General features: G+C 38.5%; 1 protein-coding gene across 1 annotated transcript; it reads right to left on the bottom strand.

Moving 5' to 3' along the window:
* Positions 1-7455: 7455 nt before the first annotated feature.
* LOC108709120 (28S ribosomal protein S23, mitochondrial-like) lies at positions 7456-19729 on the bottom strand. Its single transcript, XM_041584743.1, has 5 exons — positions 19614-19729; positions 14169-14345; positions 12019-12096; positions 9353-9473; positions 7456-7894 (listed from the first exon to the last, which is right to left on the bottom strand). Exons 1-5 carry the CDS (start codon positions 19727-19729, stop codon positions 7766-7768), a joined length of 621 nt encoding a protein of 206 aa, XP_041440677.1. The 3' UTR covers positions 7456-7765.
* Positions 19730-20145: the final 416 nt, after the last annotated feature.

Genomic DNA, 20145 nt, shown 5'->3' with positions numbered 1-20145 from the left:
TATTTCTGTTATCGACTTTTATTACATTCCCCCGTTTTTCTCTAAAATCACACATGCCTTGCAATTCCTAATGCTAAATAACACAAGGTGTTACATTCGTAGCCTTATTGATGAACTTTAGTTTGCCTTGAAAGCAGATTCCAGCTATATTTCAGACCACAATGGACCAAGATGTTATCCCAAACCCCCCACTGTTTACATCACTGCAAAATCCTAAGCCTTGCTTCAACAGAAATATTTATAAGAAAGATTAAGATACAAAAGGCAAAGGAAACAACTGCACTGTAGTTGTAAAACATGCAATTTTATGTAAACTGCCCTGCACTAATAAAAAGTGCATAAAAATGAAATGAAATATTTAAAAGGGGAAATATAGGAAATGATACAGATAACCAAATCACAGTAAAAACATAGGAAACATAAAATAACGAATGCAGCAATCCTTTGAAATTATAGTACAAGCTTTTATTTTATTTGTTTCCCCCAAGGGGTCTGTGAAAGCTGGAGGCCTGCTACTTTTCAATGAACAAATAATGTGGCCCCAAGCTAAAGGCTGAGCTCCTTGTCAGCTTATATAACAGCGTATGTATACAAGATACTTCCCCTTTAAACAGAATTACAGAAAATATATTGGCAATGAAATCTATGATAAAGTTCAGCGAATCTTCATTAACACCTGGCTTTTGTTATTTTGTGGGGCATATTATTTCTCAGTTTGCAGGTAGGAAACATTATTAATATCAGCTGAAATACCAACATATTCCTGTGGCAGGTCTTTGCCCAGGTCCGGAGGATCTCAGCTGGAAGCCGTTTTGCTGGATGAGCAGTTTTAGATTAGAAATCTTTTTTTCTATAATGAGCACAACAAATTGATTCCCCTTCTCACCCCCTATAGCGTATGCATCCTGTCTCATCAGCAGCGTGCCCTGTCCCCTGCCAGCTCATTTAACACTCGCTGATGGTATTGCTATATCACTTAATTACAGTACAAGTAGAAATGAGGCTACATAAGTTTTCTGTTCAATCCAGATTCGGCAGCTATTAATTTATCCTCCAAAGGACCTTCTTAAGATATGAATGTTCTCATTATTTTCATTTGGGGAAAAAAATATACTTTTACTCAATGTACTTGGTCTGTTCCCATCCACGGAACAAATGCACAATATACAGATTATAGCAATGTTATTATTATTTATGGACACAGACAAAAAGCAATAAACTAGTCTGTCCTTAGTCAAACCTTAGTCTGCACATTTGCAAATTGCCTTATTTTATAGATGGCATGATATTTTATGTTGAACAAATGCAAGTGCAAAGCTCAATGCAATTGATATTCATAGGCACAAAAGGAAACCTGTAAACTAGTCTGTCCTTAATCTGTAAACTTCTATATCAAATAAAAAAAAAAAAAAAGTTCAATGTTCAAAAAGGGTGCAAATCCCCATGGTATATACTCACAATATAGTGATTTTCCATAGAATTCCAATGTAAATTTACTGCACACAGGTTGCATTGCAAGGTTGGATGATGGGGGCCAATCAAAACTGGAATATATTCTCAGGACATTACACATTTTTTAAAACTACAGCCACTGAAAAGTCCATATATATTGAATTACTGTAGGCCTTTTATTTATGTGGAGCTGTGTTATTACTGTCCATTGGTCCAGCAGCACAACATACCTGTATAGACTTACGACTGTCGGATGCTAACGCCACTCGCTGCGTCTTCATCCGACAGTCGGATGCAGGTAGTTTGTAGCTGCAATGTTTCTTTAACTTACATTATATTTGGCTCCTCTGACTGGTCGTCTGTGTTTCCTTGTAGCACAACGCATCGTGCTGTGGAAGTCTGCCCTAAAAGTTTAGAGTTAAATGTTCCTTTCTCTTGTGTTCAAGTCTGGTAGCTCAGTGATCCAGGAGCATTCTGAACTGTTACGATTTGGTACATTTAATTGATACATTTCTTGGCAGTATTAGCAACTATTGTACTAATTCTTACAGTTGCTTTTAAATAAACTCAGGAATTCTGCGCAGCAGGGACAAAGATAACAAATGTATCAACTAAATGTATCAATTTAAAACAGTTAAAGGGGTTGTTCACCTTCCAAACACTTTTTTCCAATTCAGTTGTTTTTAGATTGTTCCCCAGAAATAAAGCCTTTTTTTCCAATTACTTTCCATTATTTATTTTTTTTCCAAAATCTAAGCTTAAAGTTGAATGTTTGTGTCTCTGGTGTTTGAGTCTGTCAGCTCAGTAATTCAGGCGCAGACTCTACACTGTTACAATTTTGCAACATTTACTTGAAACATTTCTCAGCAGCATCTCTGGAGTATTAGCAACTATTGAATCATTTCTAACAGATGCCTGTAATGAAACACTGAGATTCAAAGATAAGAAATGTATCAACTAAATGTATCAATTTAGAAATGTACAGGGTCAGCGACCCCCCCACCCCACCCAGAGCTGCTTCAGAAGGTGAAAATGACATTTTATATTTCAATATTAGAAAACCTGTCACACATAGAAAATAGAGAGTCATTGGAAAAAGTCATTATTTCTTGTGAACTAGTTGTTTGAAGGTGAACCACCCCTTTAAAGAGTCGAGAACCCCATCCCAGAGCTGCTTTAGAAGGTCAAAAATGAAACCTTACACTTCAATATTAGAAAAACTCCAGGGCCGGAACTATGGGTAGGCAGAGTAGGCACGTGCCTAGGGTGCAAAGCTTTGGGGGGAGACAGGCACACACCTTCTCTGCCTCGCCTACCTTCTAGTCGCGTCCCCGAATGCAGCTCTGGCCGGCATGTGCCATCATCCTTTATGCTGCCTAGGGCGCTTGGCTGAGCTGGCCCCGCACTGAAAAACGCAAATAGAAAATAGAAAGTAATTGAAAAATAATTGGAAAAAGAACACAACATACAAGGCATTTTATCACTGCCAAAGCTCAAAAATATAAATCACATCCTTTGTTAATTGTAAACCAAAATCAAAGTTAAACTACATAAACCAAAACAATTGGAAAACCTAAAACAACTTATATATTAATTGAAGCTGGCATTTAGCTGTAGAATAACTGTTAAATACAAGCCACAAATAACTAAAGTATTGTTCTTAGAAACAGAAATGCATCTGCCATATCCTTCTTTGTAGAAGCTCTGAAATCCGATTTGATTATTTTCAGTGCTTGTATTTAAAGATATTAGGAGTCAGTATTTTTGACTACTCCAGATACCCAAAATTGCTTCACGATTCCGAAAGCACAGGCCTTCCCCTTACATAATGACAATCTAAAAACATTTTTGCTTACATTTGAAGAGGGAAATTAGGGTTCAGATTTATTTCAGTATTCAAACAAATATTTGGTGGAGGATAGACTGTATTCCTAAATGTTACCAGATCATCAGATGATTGCAAAATGCATAAAAACATGAAGTAGCTGAGTTACATTGATTAATCACATACTTCATTTCAGCTACAATGATTCCCACCTAATCATGCTGTATTTTTATGTATTTTTCATTTATCTGGCAGTCCTCTTGACTTGAAGAAAGATTGAGACTAGCCTCACAGCATTTTACAAACCCCAGGCATAAGGAAGATAAAGAAATCTAATACAAGAGAAGGTTTTGAGCTGACAATGGAGTATCTATTGCAATGGATACTCTGTAAAAATATGTGCACCTGCTGCAAACTATCTGCAGTGGACATGTGTGTGCATAAGTGGATGTGGAGGAGGACCTCCCCAAAGAGTTTGCTTGTATCCCTGGCCCCTCAGAAAATAATCTGCAGGATGGGGGCAGTGCTGTCTCGTTACACTTCCGGACACAAGATCATTTGATAGTTTTCAATTCAGTTTGCAGTAACCTTAGGTTTAATGTGATTGCAGATACAAGCGGCTTCACAGCTGGGTCAAGTTGTTGCTATGGGTGACTTCAATTATCCAGACATTGACTGGGGTAATGGGGTTGCTAAGACAGAAAAATCTAGTAGGTTTGTAAATATGCTGAATGACAACTTTTTATTCCAGCTCGTTCAAGAACCTACTAGGAATAACTCTCTTTTGGACCTTGTAATAACTAATAATACTGAACTCATCTCTAACATTTGTGTGGTTGAGCATTTAGGGAATAGTGATCATTACATGGTCTCCTTTGAGATTCTGTTGCAGAAGCAATTCTATAAGGGAGTAACTAAAACACTAAATTTCAGACGTGCAAACTTTGACAGTATAAGGGCATCTCTGCAACAAATTAAGTGGGAAATGCTTTTCACAGGGTTAAACACAGAACAAAAATGGGAAGTCTTTAAAATGCTGCTTAATAAATATACTTGTCAGTATATTCCACTGTAAGCAAGGAATGTCGTTGCAAAGCAAAACCTTTTTTGGTTCAATGGTGTTGAGGTGGGTAGGAAAAGACGTGCTTTTAAAGCTTTCAAGTTAGCTGGGACAGCCAAATCATTTATAAGGTACAAGGAGGCCAATAAATCATGCAAAGAAGCTATAAAGCAAGCTAAAATTGATATGGAAAAGGATATTGCAGCAAGCAGTAAAAAAAAATATTTTTTTAAATATGTTAATAGTAAAAAAATGAAGCAGGAAGGGGTGGGACCTTTACTATCAGAGGGGGGTCAGCTGGTTGATGAAAACAAAATAAAAGAACAAATTCTGAACTCATATTTTTCATCTGTCTACACAAATGAGGAACCAGTTAATGAAGGTTTACTTCTTAATAGTGCCAATTCTAGTAATACAACTAATGATGCATGGTTCACACATGAAGAAATTCAAAAGAGACTAGAACATGTTAAGATTAACAAAGGTCCAGGGCCAGATGGTATTCATCCCAGGGTAATTAGCGAGTTTAGCTCTGTGATTGCCAAACCACTTTACTTAATTTTTCAGGATTCATTGAGATCTGGCATATTGCTAAGGTGGTGCCTCTATTCAAAAAAGGTTCCCGTTCTCAGCCTCAAAACTATAGGCCAGTTAGTCACAGTGCCACACAAAAGGTTACTGGTTAAATTAAGGAATGTTGGCCTGGAACATAGTATTTGTACCTGGATAGAGAACTGGCTAAAAGATATATATAATATAAATGCAAGTTATATACTAAATGGCAGTGTGTTGGGAGTTTCCTTAAATGAGAAGGATCTAGGGGTTTTTGTAGATAACAAGTTGTCTAATTCTGGGCAGTGCCATTCTGTGGCTACTAAAGCAAATAAAGTTCTGTCTTGCATAAAAAAGGGCATTAACTCAAGGGATGAAAACATAATTATGCCTCTTTATAGGTCCCTGGTAAGGCCTCATCTGGAGTATGCAGTTCAGTTTTGGACTCCAGTCCTTAAGAGGGATATAAATGAGCTGGAGAGAGTGCAGAGACGTGCAACTAAATTGGTTAGAGGGATGGAAGACTTAAATTATGAGGGGAGACTGTCAAGGTTGGGGTTGCGAGGGGAAATGATTACACTTTACAAGTACACTAGAGGACATTATAGACAAATAGCAGGGGACCTTTTTACCCATAAAGTGGATCACCGTACCAGAGGCCACCCATTTAGACTAGAAGAAAATAACTTTCATTTGAAGCAACGTAGGGGGTTCTTCACAGTCAGGACAGTGAGGTTGTGGAATGCACTGCTGGGTGATGTTGTGATGGCTGATTCAGTTAATGCCTTTAAGAATGGGTTGGATGATTTCTTGGACAGACATAATATCAAAGGCTATTGTGATACTAAAGTCTATAGTTAGTATAGGTATATAGAATTTATGTGAAAGTAGGGAGGGGTGTGTGTATGGATGCTGGGTTTTCATTTGGAGGGGTTGAACTTGATGGACTTAGTATTTTTTCAACCCATTTTAACTATGTAACTACGTAACTATGTGATGCTGCTGCACCCCAATAATTTGACAAATGGTGTCTTATATTGAAGGTTGGCAAGCTGCGTTCTTGCTATAAGAACGAGTACAAGCTCTGATTTTATAGCATTGCTCTCAAAGCCTGGATAGGATGAGTGTAAGAAAGTTTGTTCTACTTTGCATTAATTCCAATGTATAGGTGTGGATACAAACGGGTGCAGGAGAATCTGCTGCAAAAGGTGCCTTTATTCCAAGCACGACATGTTTAGAGCTCTTGCTCTTTATCAAGTGTGATACATTTGATAAAGTGCAAGAGCTTGAAACATATTGTGTTTGGAATAAAGGCACCTTTTGCAGCAGATTCTCCTGCGTTCGTTTGTATTCACACCTATACATTGGAATTAATATATTGCTGGCTTTGGATGGAAGCAGGGTGTTGGGATACTGGAATATTTTACTAAGGGCAACTGAGTACCAGTCTATTTGCATTTGTTCTACTTTGCTACTCTTCATTCTGGGAATAGCAGGCAAGCTGATAAAGGCCATAATAATGTTAAATACCATCAATTTAAACTACTTTTAGCGCAAACAACTCTTTCATGCGTCTCATTACAGTATATACTGATATAAACTTGTTTTGCCAAAACCACAATTCAATTGAATTATCAAATCGTATTATTCAAAAAGTACAATTCAAAACAGAAATCAAGTTTTTTTTTGTCTATCTGTTAATCAGAGGGGAAAGCATATAGGGGTAGATTCACTAAAGGGCAAATTGTCGCCAGTGACTGCTTCCCACAGGGGCAAATTCGCTACCACTACACCAATTCACTAATATGCGAAGTTGCGGACTGGGCTCCAAACACTGCAGACTTTTAGCTAGTGTTACTTCGGCAGTGCGAGCATTTCATAGCAAAGATGTGCTAGCGTTCGTTTGTGTCTAGAAAATTTGCTAGTGATCTTGCACTTAGGTCAATTTGCATACGCGGGGTAATTTAAAGTTGTATGGAGGACTTTATTATAAAAGTTTGTGCAAATGCTTGAAGTTACCACTTTTAATTACACATGTCCAGGGAACATTAATAAAGACAAGAGAATTTATATAATGCCCTACCCATGAGCCCACTGTAAAATGAATGTTCCATATGTTATGAAATGTCTGGAGAAAACCGGTTACCCAAAAAAAGTTTGTTAGGACTTTTGCACGCAATCCCGCATAAAAAAAGTAAAAGGTGCCAGCGTTTTATGCATTTTCGGCACACAGGATATGATGTAAGTGACTTTGATTGAGGAAGATCTAGCTTCTTTTTAGCACTACGACTGGTCTGAAGTGGCGAAGTCAACTCTGGCGAAAGAGGTAACGTTCAGTAAAATCCGCACTTTAGTGAATTACAATCAGAGTAACAATCGTTCACCAGATCGAAAAGTTGCCTGGCGATAGAGTGTGAATTGACGCTAGCGACGGTCTTGTTTGCTAGCGAATTGGCGCATTTAGTGAGGATATGCACACAGGACCAGTATCCATTATCCAGAATGCTTAGCCCTTGAGGTTTGAAGCATGACATCAATCAATACATTAGTCTAATATGTATTTAAATGTCAATAGGCAGTGGAACAATAATAAGAATAATAATACATTACAGAAGAATGGAATAAATAAAGTCAATAAACCTAGATCCTGCTCATGGAATAAACACAAAATTACAGATATTGAAATATATTAAATATCCAATGCTGCTGATCCCTTTAAAGTTAACTGAAAAAACATCTTAATCTGGAATTCCGTCAAAAAACGGATTTCTGATCATTTTTTTTTTAAAAAATGGCTCCTGCCAGCGCATACATATTTTAATAAATGTATGCTCTTTAGTGCTTCACTTAAGTCCAATGCATCAGCTTTATAATAGTTAAAGGGTGGGATTGATTTTAGTCGCTTGAGCTTTTTCTTCTTCTTGCTGCTGCTGCATTTCCCCCAGTATTTTCTTTAAGTTCATTTCAAGCAATGAATCCTGGGTTCCAAACACTTGAGATTGCACCTAAATAGAAGATAAATACTTGAATAAAACTGTATTTCCTTTTCCAAAATTACAAACCACTGAAATAAAAAATGCCATAATCTGTGGGTGGCTTGCTAACCCACCCACAGATTATGGCACAGGGTAACTGTTCTCTACATCATTATTGCAAATGGAATGAATGCATGCACAATCTGTAACAGGTACTCGCTTGCTATAATAAGTAGCATATAAAATTCAATTTGCTGTCTACTCATGCAAATTTCTCTCAAACTATAAAATGAAATACTTGCTTAGAAGAAGGGAAACAAGAGTGCCACAACTGTGAAAGTTCTGTTAATGCTCATAGAAAAAGGAAATACATATAATTATTTATCAGTTTCATGCCAAAATCGTGTTTAATGCACAAAAGATATGGAGGGAGCAGAGACAGAATGGAAAATGAAAGCAATTGCCTGTCCCACCTCTACTACACCTAAGGCATAGAGGCGGGCCAGGTAATATATGATTGACAGCTGGGAGAGGTTTCAAATGAGTTAATAAGAGGTATGGATGTTTTAATTTAAAATGAATTTGGTTTTCATGTTCAAGAACTAAACCCTTAAATTGAATATGGTTGAAAATGCCACATTTTACATACTGAACTTATTGCACCAGCCTAAAGTTTCAGCTTCTCAATAGCAGCAATGATCCAGGACTTGTCACTGGTCACCATCTTGGAAAGTGTCTGTGACACTCACAAGCTCAGTGGGCTTTGAGCAACTGTTGAGAAGCTAAGCTTAGGGGTCGTCACAAATTATCAAGCAGAAAATTAGGTTTGTCTTTAAAATAAGATGATGCTACAAGGCTGATTATTAAAGTCTGATGCTAATTGCACTGGTTTCTGTGCAGCCAGTATAGTAATTAAATGGATTATTTACTAATCAGCCTTATACTGTGACATTTCTATTCTATGTGTACTGTATATTGTGAGTGGGTTCCTAAGCTCAGTAAGTGACAGCAGCACAGAGCATGTGCAGTGAATCAGCAGAAAAGAAGATGGGGAACTATAGGGGCATTTCTGAAAGGCACAGATCTTCCCTGCTAAAAGGCTATGGTTGCCTTGGGCTGGTACTAGTTTTACAGCTTTTTATGTATTTTATGATGAGCCTGTTCACGCAAAGGTCATTATCTTTCTTTAGGCTAAAGTGGCCAAACAGGGGCCTTGTGAGCAGCTTATTGGCCCATGTATGTATGGGGCCCTCTTGCGGGCTTCATTTTTAGGGTTTAGTACAGTATGGCCAGGTTTAGTCTCATGATCCCAGGGACAAAGGTTGAAAGTAAGGGTAAAAAACAATGTATAATGTAATTTAAAAAAAAAAAAAAAAAAAATCAAAACATGAACATAGGTTCACAATGCACTTTAAATTAGACGCATTGAAATACTATACTACAATGAACTACTTCAAACAAGTATAAGAAAAATTATTATCTTACCACAGGTGTCCCTTTTCTCCGAAGGATTATTCCTTCAGCTAAAAGTGCTTTCCCTGTCTCTTCAAAGAGCTTTATTTCATCGATTTCTCCCATTTTCTGAAGTTCTGCATTTTTTTCCACAAATCTGAAATAAACAGCATTTCTCAATACAAGATACTATGCAGATGGTTAGACAAGCAGGTTATCTAAACAAAATTTGTTTCTACATCTATGCTATTAAGTATTTACTAGTGAAATCTGACCCTTTTCGCTTTGCAGTATGGACGACAAATTTCTGTTGACAACTTTTTTACTCATTGGAGTCTATGGGCAGAATTTCCATGGCGAAACCTGGTGAAAAATCTCACTCATCACTACTATTTACAGCTACAAAATTAAAGGGGAACTATTGCGAAAATGAATATTTAATATAAGCTGCATCATATTAAAATAAGTATTCTAAATATAATCAATCAAAAATTCTGTAACATTTGTTAATATGTTTATTTTCATTATCCTTCTTAGCATCTGTTTCTCTTCATTCAGAAATTGCGTGTGAGATTTTCATTGACAGATCCAATCCATCTTTCAGGAGTCAAGCAGATGTATTAGAGCTTACTCAAATAACTAATTCCAGCACAAAGTAAATCTAACAAAAATAAAAGACTTTCACACAAATCCAGAATGTAGAGAGATAGGATTTCTGGTGATTTTGAAAGAGTGAACTGTAATACATCTTCTAGGCAAAATAAGGCCATCCCTAAAAGATACATTAGATCTGTCATTCAGAATCAGACTCCTAACTAGGGATGCACTGAATCCAGGATTCATTTGCTTATGCAAATTATGGGCGGGAGGGAAATTGTGTGACTTTTTGTCACAAAACAAGGAAGTAAAAAATCTTTTCCCCTTCCCACCCCTAATTTGCATATACAAATTCGGATTCGGCCGAATCTTTCACGAAGGATTCGGGTGTTCAGCCGAATCCAAAATAGTGGATTTGGTGCATCCCTACTCCTGACTCTTGCATGAAGAGAGAATGAAGAGAGACAAATGAAGGGGGGGGGGGTAGTTAAGAATAATTTGATTATTTCAGAAAAGGGTCTGAATCTGTAATTGATTATATTCAGAAAATGTCTTATTTCAGTATGATGAAGCTTATATTAAAATTTTATTTTCACTATAATTCCCCTTTAAAAGGAAGACATGTTTCTATTTATGTGATATAGTTTCAGTTTAGAAAATATAAGGAAAAATAAAAAAACAAAATATGCTGTCAATTTTTTTTGTATAGTGAAAGTAAAGGTAATTCTGAGCAACTTGTATATATTTATATTATATGCCTTAAAGGAGAACTAAACCCCCCACCGCCAAAAGGCCCCACTGGCCCCCCTCCCTGCCTCCCCCTGCACAGTGCTACCCTAGAATTGTGTCCCCTCTAGAAATACTGACTGCACATGCATAGTCAGCGGAGCTCATGGGCGACATCTTCCAGCACTTCGGTATTCTTCGGGTCTTCTTCCTTCCCTTTGGCAATTTACTGTCACTTTCAGCGCATACGCAGTTGTCAAAAACTAGAAGACTGTTCCAATGGCGCCCATGAGCTCTGCTGTGCTGACTCTGCATGTACGTTCAGTATTTCTAGAGGGGACACAATTCAGGGGTAACACTGTGCAGGAGGGAGGCAGGGAGTGGGGCCAGTGGGGACTCTTTGCCATGGGGGTTTTAGTTCTCCTTAAAGGGGTTGTTCACCTTTGAGTACATTTAGTATGATGTAGAGAGTGACACAATGTGCAACTGGTTTGCATGCTAGGGTCCAAATTACTATAGAAACTATGCAATGATTTAAATAAGAGACTGGAATATAAATAGGAGAAGGACTGAATAGAAAGATGAGTAATAAAAAGTAGCAACAACAATCCATTTGTAGCCTTACAGGGCATTTGTTTTAAGATGGGGTCAGTGACACTCAGTTAAAAAATGCAAAGAGTCAGAAGAAGAAGAAGGCGAATAATTCAAAAACTATAAAAAATAAATAATGAAAACAACTTTAAAAGTTGCTTAGATTAAACATTAACTTTTAAGGTAAACCACCCTTTAAATACAAATTCTCAATAGTTTACTTGAAACTGCAAATGCTTTTAAAATCAGTATATGCCTGTCTGTTTATATTCTATGAATCTAAATCATACCATAATCTACCACAGATCGACTTATGTCTTTAGGGTCGTTGTTTTGCTTTATGACCCACATTTAAGAGCTTCAGTTCACAAATGGATACCAAGAGTATTACACACCTTGCTTGTGGTGTGATCTATGCTGGTCAACCACTCCTGGGGTAAATTCGGGCACGGAGGGTGTAAAGAGAACTGTGCACGCAGCAGGCGGTGACAATTTTTAACTTCCTTGTCTGTTTGATGAAAAGTCATGTGATTTGGGTCGGTCAGGTCGAATCCCAAACCAAATCCTGGATTCAGTGCATCCCTAGTTAAATTGCCACCATTTTTATATGATTTGGCTTACAGTGGACTCTTGGAATCCAAAGGGCTAGTAGCTGCTTAATTTTCCTGCAGTGTCAATGATCCATAGAACATCATTATGTTCCATGGATCATAAAGTTGTATTAATTATTTTAGATCAGTGATCAAGGCTCCATTTAATTACCCATCATTTCAAAAGTGCAATCTCACAGTTGACATGTAGATTTATAGTTTGTCCGAGACAATTCAAATGCTCTTGGTCCATTACCATACACTTCATAAAATTTTCTAAACAGACGAAAAAACAGTGTGGTTAATTCTCAAAAATAATATCCTATTATTTAAAGATAACAGTGTTGTGGGGTTTTTTTTTTAAAGGTGAAAACAAAGAATCATTAAAATTACACATTCCTATGTAAATTTATAGGAACATGGTCAGCATTGCTATTGTTATAAAAGCATCCCCAGGCCACACTAATATTACTTGATATCCCAGAACCAGAAGGTCAGCTGCATCAGTTATCCTTCAACAGGCTGGAATACTGTTTCTATTTGCACTCCAAACTATGAAAGGATCATACTGCCACCAGCCTAGTGTCACTAAAAGGAGCAGGAAGACATCTGCAGCAGTGATATTTGGTTCGACAAAAAGCAACTCCCACCAACTCAAACATGATTGGTGGGTTCGGGTTGAATCGCACATCACTATCCAGTGGCTCCTTAATCACATCATTATGACAAGTAATGCTGGGCTGGGGTCAGCTTGGGAGGAAATGTTATAAGGAAAGAAAACATAGCTCATTGTATTTAGTTATACTGACAGGTTCCTATCATTTTTCATGATATACAACTAGTAATTTAAAAGGGATCTAATGTCAAAATATTAACTCATATAAATTGATTCAGTCATTTTTAAAATATCTACATTTTTACACTTGTAATACCAGGCATTTAGCTCAGCTGAGTCGGCAACAAAAGTGAAATGTTATATTCAATGCTGGATGTACATGTTCTATTTCCTGCTGACTGCATCGTTGTGACCCATGTATGGGGCCAAACAATTATGTCAGCCCCATCTGACCCAGAATTTGGGAGGCTGAATTGAGCAAAGATCACCTCACCTTGCAAAACTTGCAAATCCTAAAGGCCTATTTATTAATGGTCGAATTTTAGAGGTTTTGTAAAGCACAACAAAACTCACTTTCTCTAAAACAATCAATGCCACGAAATGTATTAAAAAATCCAAACGTAAAGAGTACAAATGAAAAAAAAATTGAACTTGGCTTCTACTCGAGTATAAGCCGAGTCTTTCAGCATCCAAAATGTGCTGAAAAAGCCTACCTCAGCTTATACTTGAGTCAGCGGACAGTAGCTGAGATTGCAGTCACTTTTAATCATTCCTATACCAACAGTTCGCTTGGGGAGAGACGGCAATATCACACAGCACCCTCTGTTGGTTATATGAAAGAATAACAGTGATTGCAATATCACACAGCGCCATCTGTTGGTTATATGAAAGAATAACAGTGCGCCCTCTGTTGGTTATATGAAAGAATAACAGTGACTGCAATATCACACAGCGCCATCTGTTGGTTATATGAAAGACTGCAATATCACACAGCACCCTCTGTTGGTTATATGAAAGAATAACAGTGCACCCTCTGTTGGTTATATGAAAGAATAACAGTGACTGCAATATCAAACAGCACCCTCTGCACATGGTAGTGGGACAGTGGGACAATGCACACAGTAATCCGTTTGGCAATTCTCTGTCACCATCAACTTTGCAAAGAAGTCCGGTTGATCGCTGAGGGGTCGTTTTCGCGGAATGTGGGCTGCTGGGAGACAGGGCTGTAGTTGTGTCTAGGCTTATACTCGAGTCAATAAATTATCCCAGTTTTCGTAGGTAAAATTAGGTACCTCGGCTTATACTCGGGTCGGCTTATACTCGAGTATATACGGTACCTCTAAAAATTAGAGTTTTACCAGCGAAATATAATTTCAAAACCTCCAAAAAGCCTGAATTGATTAAAACAGTACAATAAGATCAGCGCAACTACCATTAACTTATACAGGACCTCGACAACTGTTACTTGGCAAATTTTTGCATTAAGAAGTTTTTGTGGTTTTTACGCCTAATAAACCTCTAATTGTTTTCGCTTTTAAGAAATACAGAAAAACCATGAATTGTAGATATTTATGAAAAAAATATAAATTCAGTTTTTAGTAAAATCGGCCCCATAGTGTGCATAAGACAGTAGTTTAGTTTAAAATATTATAACAATAAATATAGTTGGCTAAACCTAGTTACTCTTACAAATACACAACAGTTACAAAAAAAAAAAAGAATAGAGACTTACGCCCTGTTGATATCTTCTTTGTACAAAATGGAGGGCACATTGTCAGAAGTGATCCGTTTGCTCTTTAAAGGTTTTTCATATAAAGGTTCCCATTTGGGAGGGAAAGCAGCATATACATCATACCACACAGGTTTTTCGTTTTGTTTGATTATTCCTGCACGCAGCAAATCTCGTACTCTATGTATAAAGAGTTAAGTACAATTATTGTTCTTCTTGGTTTGAAAATGTTTGCAGTAATCAGATATGTATAGCTATTTATATAATGCAAATACAGTAGAACTCTCATTTTACATTTTTCAAGGAAAAAAAATGTAAAATCAGGAAAATGCGTTAAAGTAACTTTTTTTCCAAGTACTGAAAGGATATAAGCACAGGAGTCTGATTTACTTTGAGATACCGTACAATATTTACTGAGTTAATTACAAGACATTGCAGCGTTAATGTTACACTATGGGGCATGTGCAAAGCCTCTCTGTCAGTCACATACACAACTTAAAGCAATAAATGATTGGTGGAAGACTGTATAAGGGGCAGACTAATTGGAATTGACCATTTGCAGAAACATGGTAAAATATACATCTGGTTAGTATTTTAAACCTCTTTATTTGACAAATAAGAACATTCATAGAGGGGAAAATAGCAGTTTTTGGGTACATTAGGACAAATTTTGTAAAATCCAGAAAAACATTACATAAAATCAGGCATGGACCCATTGAAATGCATTATAAATTCAAATAAAAAATGTAAAATGCAGGAAAACTAAAAATCAGTGTACTTAAAATCGAGGTTTCGCTGTGTCACGATTCCAACATATTTTTACAAGTGATAAAAGGCAAAAAAGCAACACATTGTAGACATGTGTCTGTGTCCAAGGATGCTAGTATAAAAATTAAAGAAACGGTTATATAAAAATGGCAGTATTTGAGTAATGAAATGAAGAAATGAAAATATCACGTATTGTTGCCCTTCGCTGGAAAAACAGATCTGTTTGCTTCAGGAACTACTATTAAGTGCGTAACTACAGAGGGAGCAGATCCTGCAGCTGCAGGGGGGGGCAGGAGGTATAGGGGCCCCATGAGGCCCTAATTAATGAGCAATTTCAACATATATTGGTAAAACAGGTCAACCTCTGGATATGTTGGGGGCCCTTAAATTAAATTGCTGTGGGACCCAGTATCATCTTATTACGCCACTGTCTACTATAGTTCAGATAAACAAGCTGCTTTGTAACAATGGCAGAAATTTGAAAAAGGCTATATGGCACAAGTTAAATAGAGAATAAAAGATAAAATCATGATGTTCTACAGAGCTTATCTGCTATTTAACTTGAGCCTTTTCTCCTTTGAATGGCTGCCCTCATTACTACACATCAGCTTATTTAAATAAACAATAGTAGTGTTTCTGAAGCAAACACACTAGTTTAACCAGTGCTGGGCAACACTGCATTATATTTTTATTACTTTAAAACACTTTAATATTTTGACGTTTCTGTTCCTTTAAGTGGCAAATTAATCACAGTGTGAAATCAGAGTTCGCCATAAACCCACTTTCTATTCATTCCAGTGGAATTTTTAGAATTGCATTTATTAAATGGTAAACCCTAATTTCCACCCATTGATAAATACACGAAAAATCCCATAAAAATTAATAGACCGTGGGTAGGGTTGCAACCTTTGCTGATGGCTAAACCCGAACACGGGGGGGGGGGAGCAGGCAGATAGCATTGGAGGTGGGAAAGTGATGTAGGAACAGACATGATGACATCAGAGGTGGGCACAATGATGTTGGTGGAGTTCTAACACCAGGGAGAGGCTATTGCATCACTGGCTGGATTCTATCCAGTTTTCACAATGTTTTAATATGTTGATGCCCAGTTCAAAACCACACAGGTGGCAACCCTATCTAGCTATAGTCTGCTTTATAAATAAGCCCAATACTTTAATTACAGGTATGAGATCTGACGTGAAAATTTCTCATATTTCGCCATATGGCCGCCACCAATGCGGGATAAGCGTCTTTACGACCGACCTTTGCACAGTCGCCCGATCTTTCTGATTCCCATCCGATTTGTGTGAAATGTCGGATTTATGCTCCTATAGTCCTCCAGGGATATAAGATTCTCAGCCACGATGAGTAAGTCCCTCTTGGATTTAAACAAATACTTACTTAAATCGAGCCTGGCCCCAAAGTTCCCCCTGGGCCTGACTTGAACCAAACAGATTCTCTCAGGAAATTAACCAGACAGCTTTATTTGAGGTATACATTAATACAGAGTATTACAATACAGAGTATTAAATAATAGCTCACACGCCCTGAAAGCTCGTGAGGACATTGGGGGACCATAAGTAATACAACAGATGACTATTTAACCATTTCTTCTTCCATGGGGCTGATACCTTGACATCCAATCATCGTCCTTGGTTTAACATAACTATGTCACTATTTCCATCTAGGGACAGACTCACAGTCTCAGTACAATAGCCAAATAAGGTGTAACTACTGTGTCAGCTCAGTGTCCAGAATGGTATCTATGCTGTAGTTTCTGAAACTATATGTCTTGCTTGGCCTTGCACTATACTTGTGACATGAGACAACAGATGTATTCCTTGTTCTGTGCAAACATTCTACATTCTAATAACAGAATGGCCTTTAACCTTGAGCTTCTTCTACAACACAGCAATTCTGTAACTAGTGCTGTGTTCTATAATCTTTGTTCTTTGATAATAACCACTTATGGCTTTAATGTTAAACTCTGATATCTACATTCATCAGGCATGACTGCAGCATGCCGGGTGTGGCGCCGGTTGGGATTGAGGAATACGGACCACTGAACAAAGGTGTACTTTTACAGTACAAGCCATGCTAAGATCACTCGGTCTGTGTATATGTATATTACAGGGGGAAGTGCCTTTTGTCTTGGTGTCTTTTGTTTGCCTAGGGAAGTCTACCTTCCCCCCCCCCTCTTCTATGGACATGTGTCTGTGTGCTGGTTCCACCAATTGATTCATAGCATAACATGCTCATTGATTGGATATATTGTAAGACCACCTTTTGTCTTAGTGTATAATAAACCACTGGCCATTGTAGAAGGAGGCAGAATACTGGGACATTATTTCCGGGGGATTGCGCAACATCACCACACGATACATCAAGGTTTCCGGATCGATTGTCCATTAAGGCAAAAGATCATTTAATTCTACTACAACAGATGGCGAGCCAGGCAGGAGGTTAAATTTTTCCCTTAATTTCAGCAGAATTAAAAGGGGCCATATTTTATTTCGGGCAGCAAAAAGGCCGGCATTGAGGTAAGACATTTTTGTTTTGATACTCTCATATTTGAGAAAGTTTTTGCTGTCTGCAAATTGATTTGTGGTCTCTAGGCTGCTGGAATCAGGTAAAAATCTACCAAAAGAACCTTTTGGGTGTATGTGTGGTGTTTTTCAGTATTAACTGCCCAGGTACTGGTTGGGGCATATCTGCATAACTGCTGTGGGGTTTTATTCATTTATTTATTTTTTTAACCATAAGGGACTGTTATTGCCCCTGCTGGAGGATCTGTGAGTGATTCAGACCAGTGGAGGGAGTTTCTGTGTATGCCGGGTGGTTGAAGGATAATCTTGTAGCAGGCAGATATGGCCAACAGTATCTAGAGGGGATTTAGAATCATTGTTTTTTTCATTTGTGTTTGTTTTCTGTCTGTCTACTAAGTGGTGTTTGTTTTAAAATTGCGACTCAATAGGTTTCATCCTTGAGAAAATCTTTAGTTTGGGAGGATTGTATTGCTTTTATTATAACAAGTTTCAATATTGGAGGTTGGGTAACAATCCGACCAATCTGAATTACAAACCAAGTTTCTAGCCCTTGCTGAGCGCTGAACAGGGGGAGCCTACGCCATTTTGTCTTTAAGCACATGTGCCAGTGGCCATTTTGTCTTTGTCTTTAAGCACATGTGCCAGCGGCCATGTTGTCTTAGTTTTTTGAAAAGGTATATTGGGCTATTGGGGGGAGGCACATCCCCTGCATATAACCCTAACAGTTGTTCTATTGTACAGTATATAGATTTTCATCTTTACATTTCATAACAGCAAAGTTCTCTTTGAACTTTTTGGAACATTTTTTCCATTTTTGTTATACCTCTCTGCTGTTCCCTGCAGTCTATTGACTCCTACTTCCACCAGGATAGGGGGTTTTCCTAAGGAAGAGACCATCACATGGTGTTGTAATTGTAATTGTCCTTTTGTGTGAGTGAAGGAAGAGTGTTGCATGGTTTACAACATAAGGCTATTTGTTAACTAGCTGTTTCTCTTTTTATACTCCTTGGTTTCCTGCTCTTTCTCTCTTTATTTTCCTCTCTTTATCTCCATTTCTCTCTTTTAAAACACTTTTGCTTACCCACTCTCTCTCTCTGTCTATAACTACCACACTAACTCTTTACCTTGCTTTTGGCTAGCCCTCTTTTCTGTTTTAATCTATTCTCAAACCAACACATTCTCTGTAGGTTTGGTTGGAAGACATCTTTTCCGTCATTGGAAGTCTGGTAGTGTAAGATAGCTGCTGTCTGCTTATGAAAGTTGCTGTTAGGAAGGAAATTCCTGTTAATTACATCCATAAGGACTGTGCTGCGAAGTCGGACTGTATAGGGTGAAAAAACAGTGAACTGGTTAGCTTTTTGTGAGGAGAAAAAGTGGGCCAAGCCTACTTGGGTTCATCAATTGTCGCGTGAGCTTTGTTCTCTTTTCTCTTCCCCTCGAGATCCATCTTAAGGGTGGAAGGTGTCCGTGGTTCGTACCAAAGCCCGGGGGTGGAGTTTGTGGGGAAATTATTGAGGACTGTTCCCTTTCTTGTTCGCTTTCTTGACTTTTCGTCACTGAGTGACCAGGTGTCCGCGGTTCGTACCGGATGCTTGGGGGACGGAACTTGGGGAGGTGAACTGGGGAGGGGTTTCTCTGTTTCTATCTGTTTTTCTAGCCACTTTCTCTTAAAACCTATTGGCCTGACTGGGGTGACCAGGTGTCCGTGGTTCGTACCGGAATCCCTAGGAAGGTTCAACTATATCTCCCTTGTTCTCACTTCCTGTCGCTCCCTCTCACTTGCTGTCAACACTCCAGGCATTGGGAACTCTTATCCTGCAGTCAGGGCGCTGTTTTGAGCCAATTTAGCACGAGGGATAAGGAAGGTGTCCGTGGTTCGTACCTGTCCGGATCCCTCGGCCGCTGATCCTTCTCTCTGAGTGGGCTATGGTGGATAATGTCCGTGGTTCGTATTTGAAGCCCTACAGCTACTCAGAGGACGAACAGGTAAGGATCGACGGCGGTCTGCGCGGTGGACGTAGACACTGTAGGTGGACGCATCTACTTGGAAAAAGCTTGAGACTCGAGTATTGGTGTAGGGAAATCTAGGGAACAGAAGGGTACCACTTCTGAGTTCAGGACGGCTCAGCAGCACATGAAATCCACATATGGAGGAGGGACTGTTAATGGTCCATCCCTAAGGAGGGGACGTTTGAGGTCTGGATCTGGGAAAAGTTCGTCCGTGAGTTCCACTCCAGACTCCAAACACATGGGTCTTTAGAGAAGGCCAATTTGTGGTTACAGGAATCTACCAAGCCTTAGCAGCAGGGCATTCAAAAGTCACAGACAGTAAGGTCAAACATAATCATGTACTTCCGTCCAGCCAGAACTGCAGAAAGCAATAATGATAAGGATGAGACAGAGCTGCAAACAGGTTTAAATTTGCTAGCAACACAGGTCATCTCAACAGCCTCAGCTCATCTGTCTCCATCACCATCCACACATCCGGAATCCGCAAAAGATGCCTCTGACAAAACGGATTACTGCCGCCTTGGAAAATCCGATTTGGTCACCTTATGTGAAGCCAGAGGTATCTCTATAATAGACAAATCCAAATTAGAATGCATAGAGGCCTTGGAAAGGGATGACTTCCAACAGGGCCCTGAGGGGGATTACAGGCGCTAAGG

This window comes from Xenopus laevis, chromosome 2S, assembly GCF_017654675.1.
Source record: "Xenopus laevis strain J_2021 chromosome 2S, Xenopus_laevis_v10.1, whole genome shotgun sequence".
Taxonomy (NCBI): Eukaryota; Metazoa; Chordata; class Amphibia; order Anura; family Pipidae; genus Xenopus; species Xenopus laevis.
Note: the sequence above shows the minus strand (reverse complement) of the source record. Positions and strands in the feature narration are given on the sequence as shown.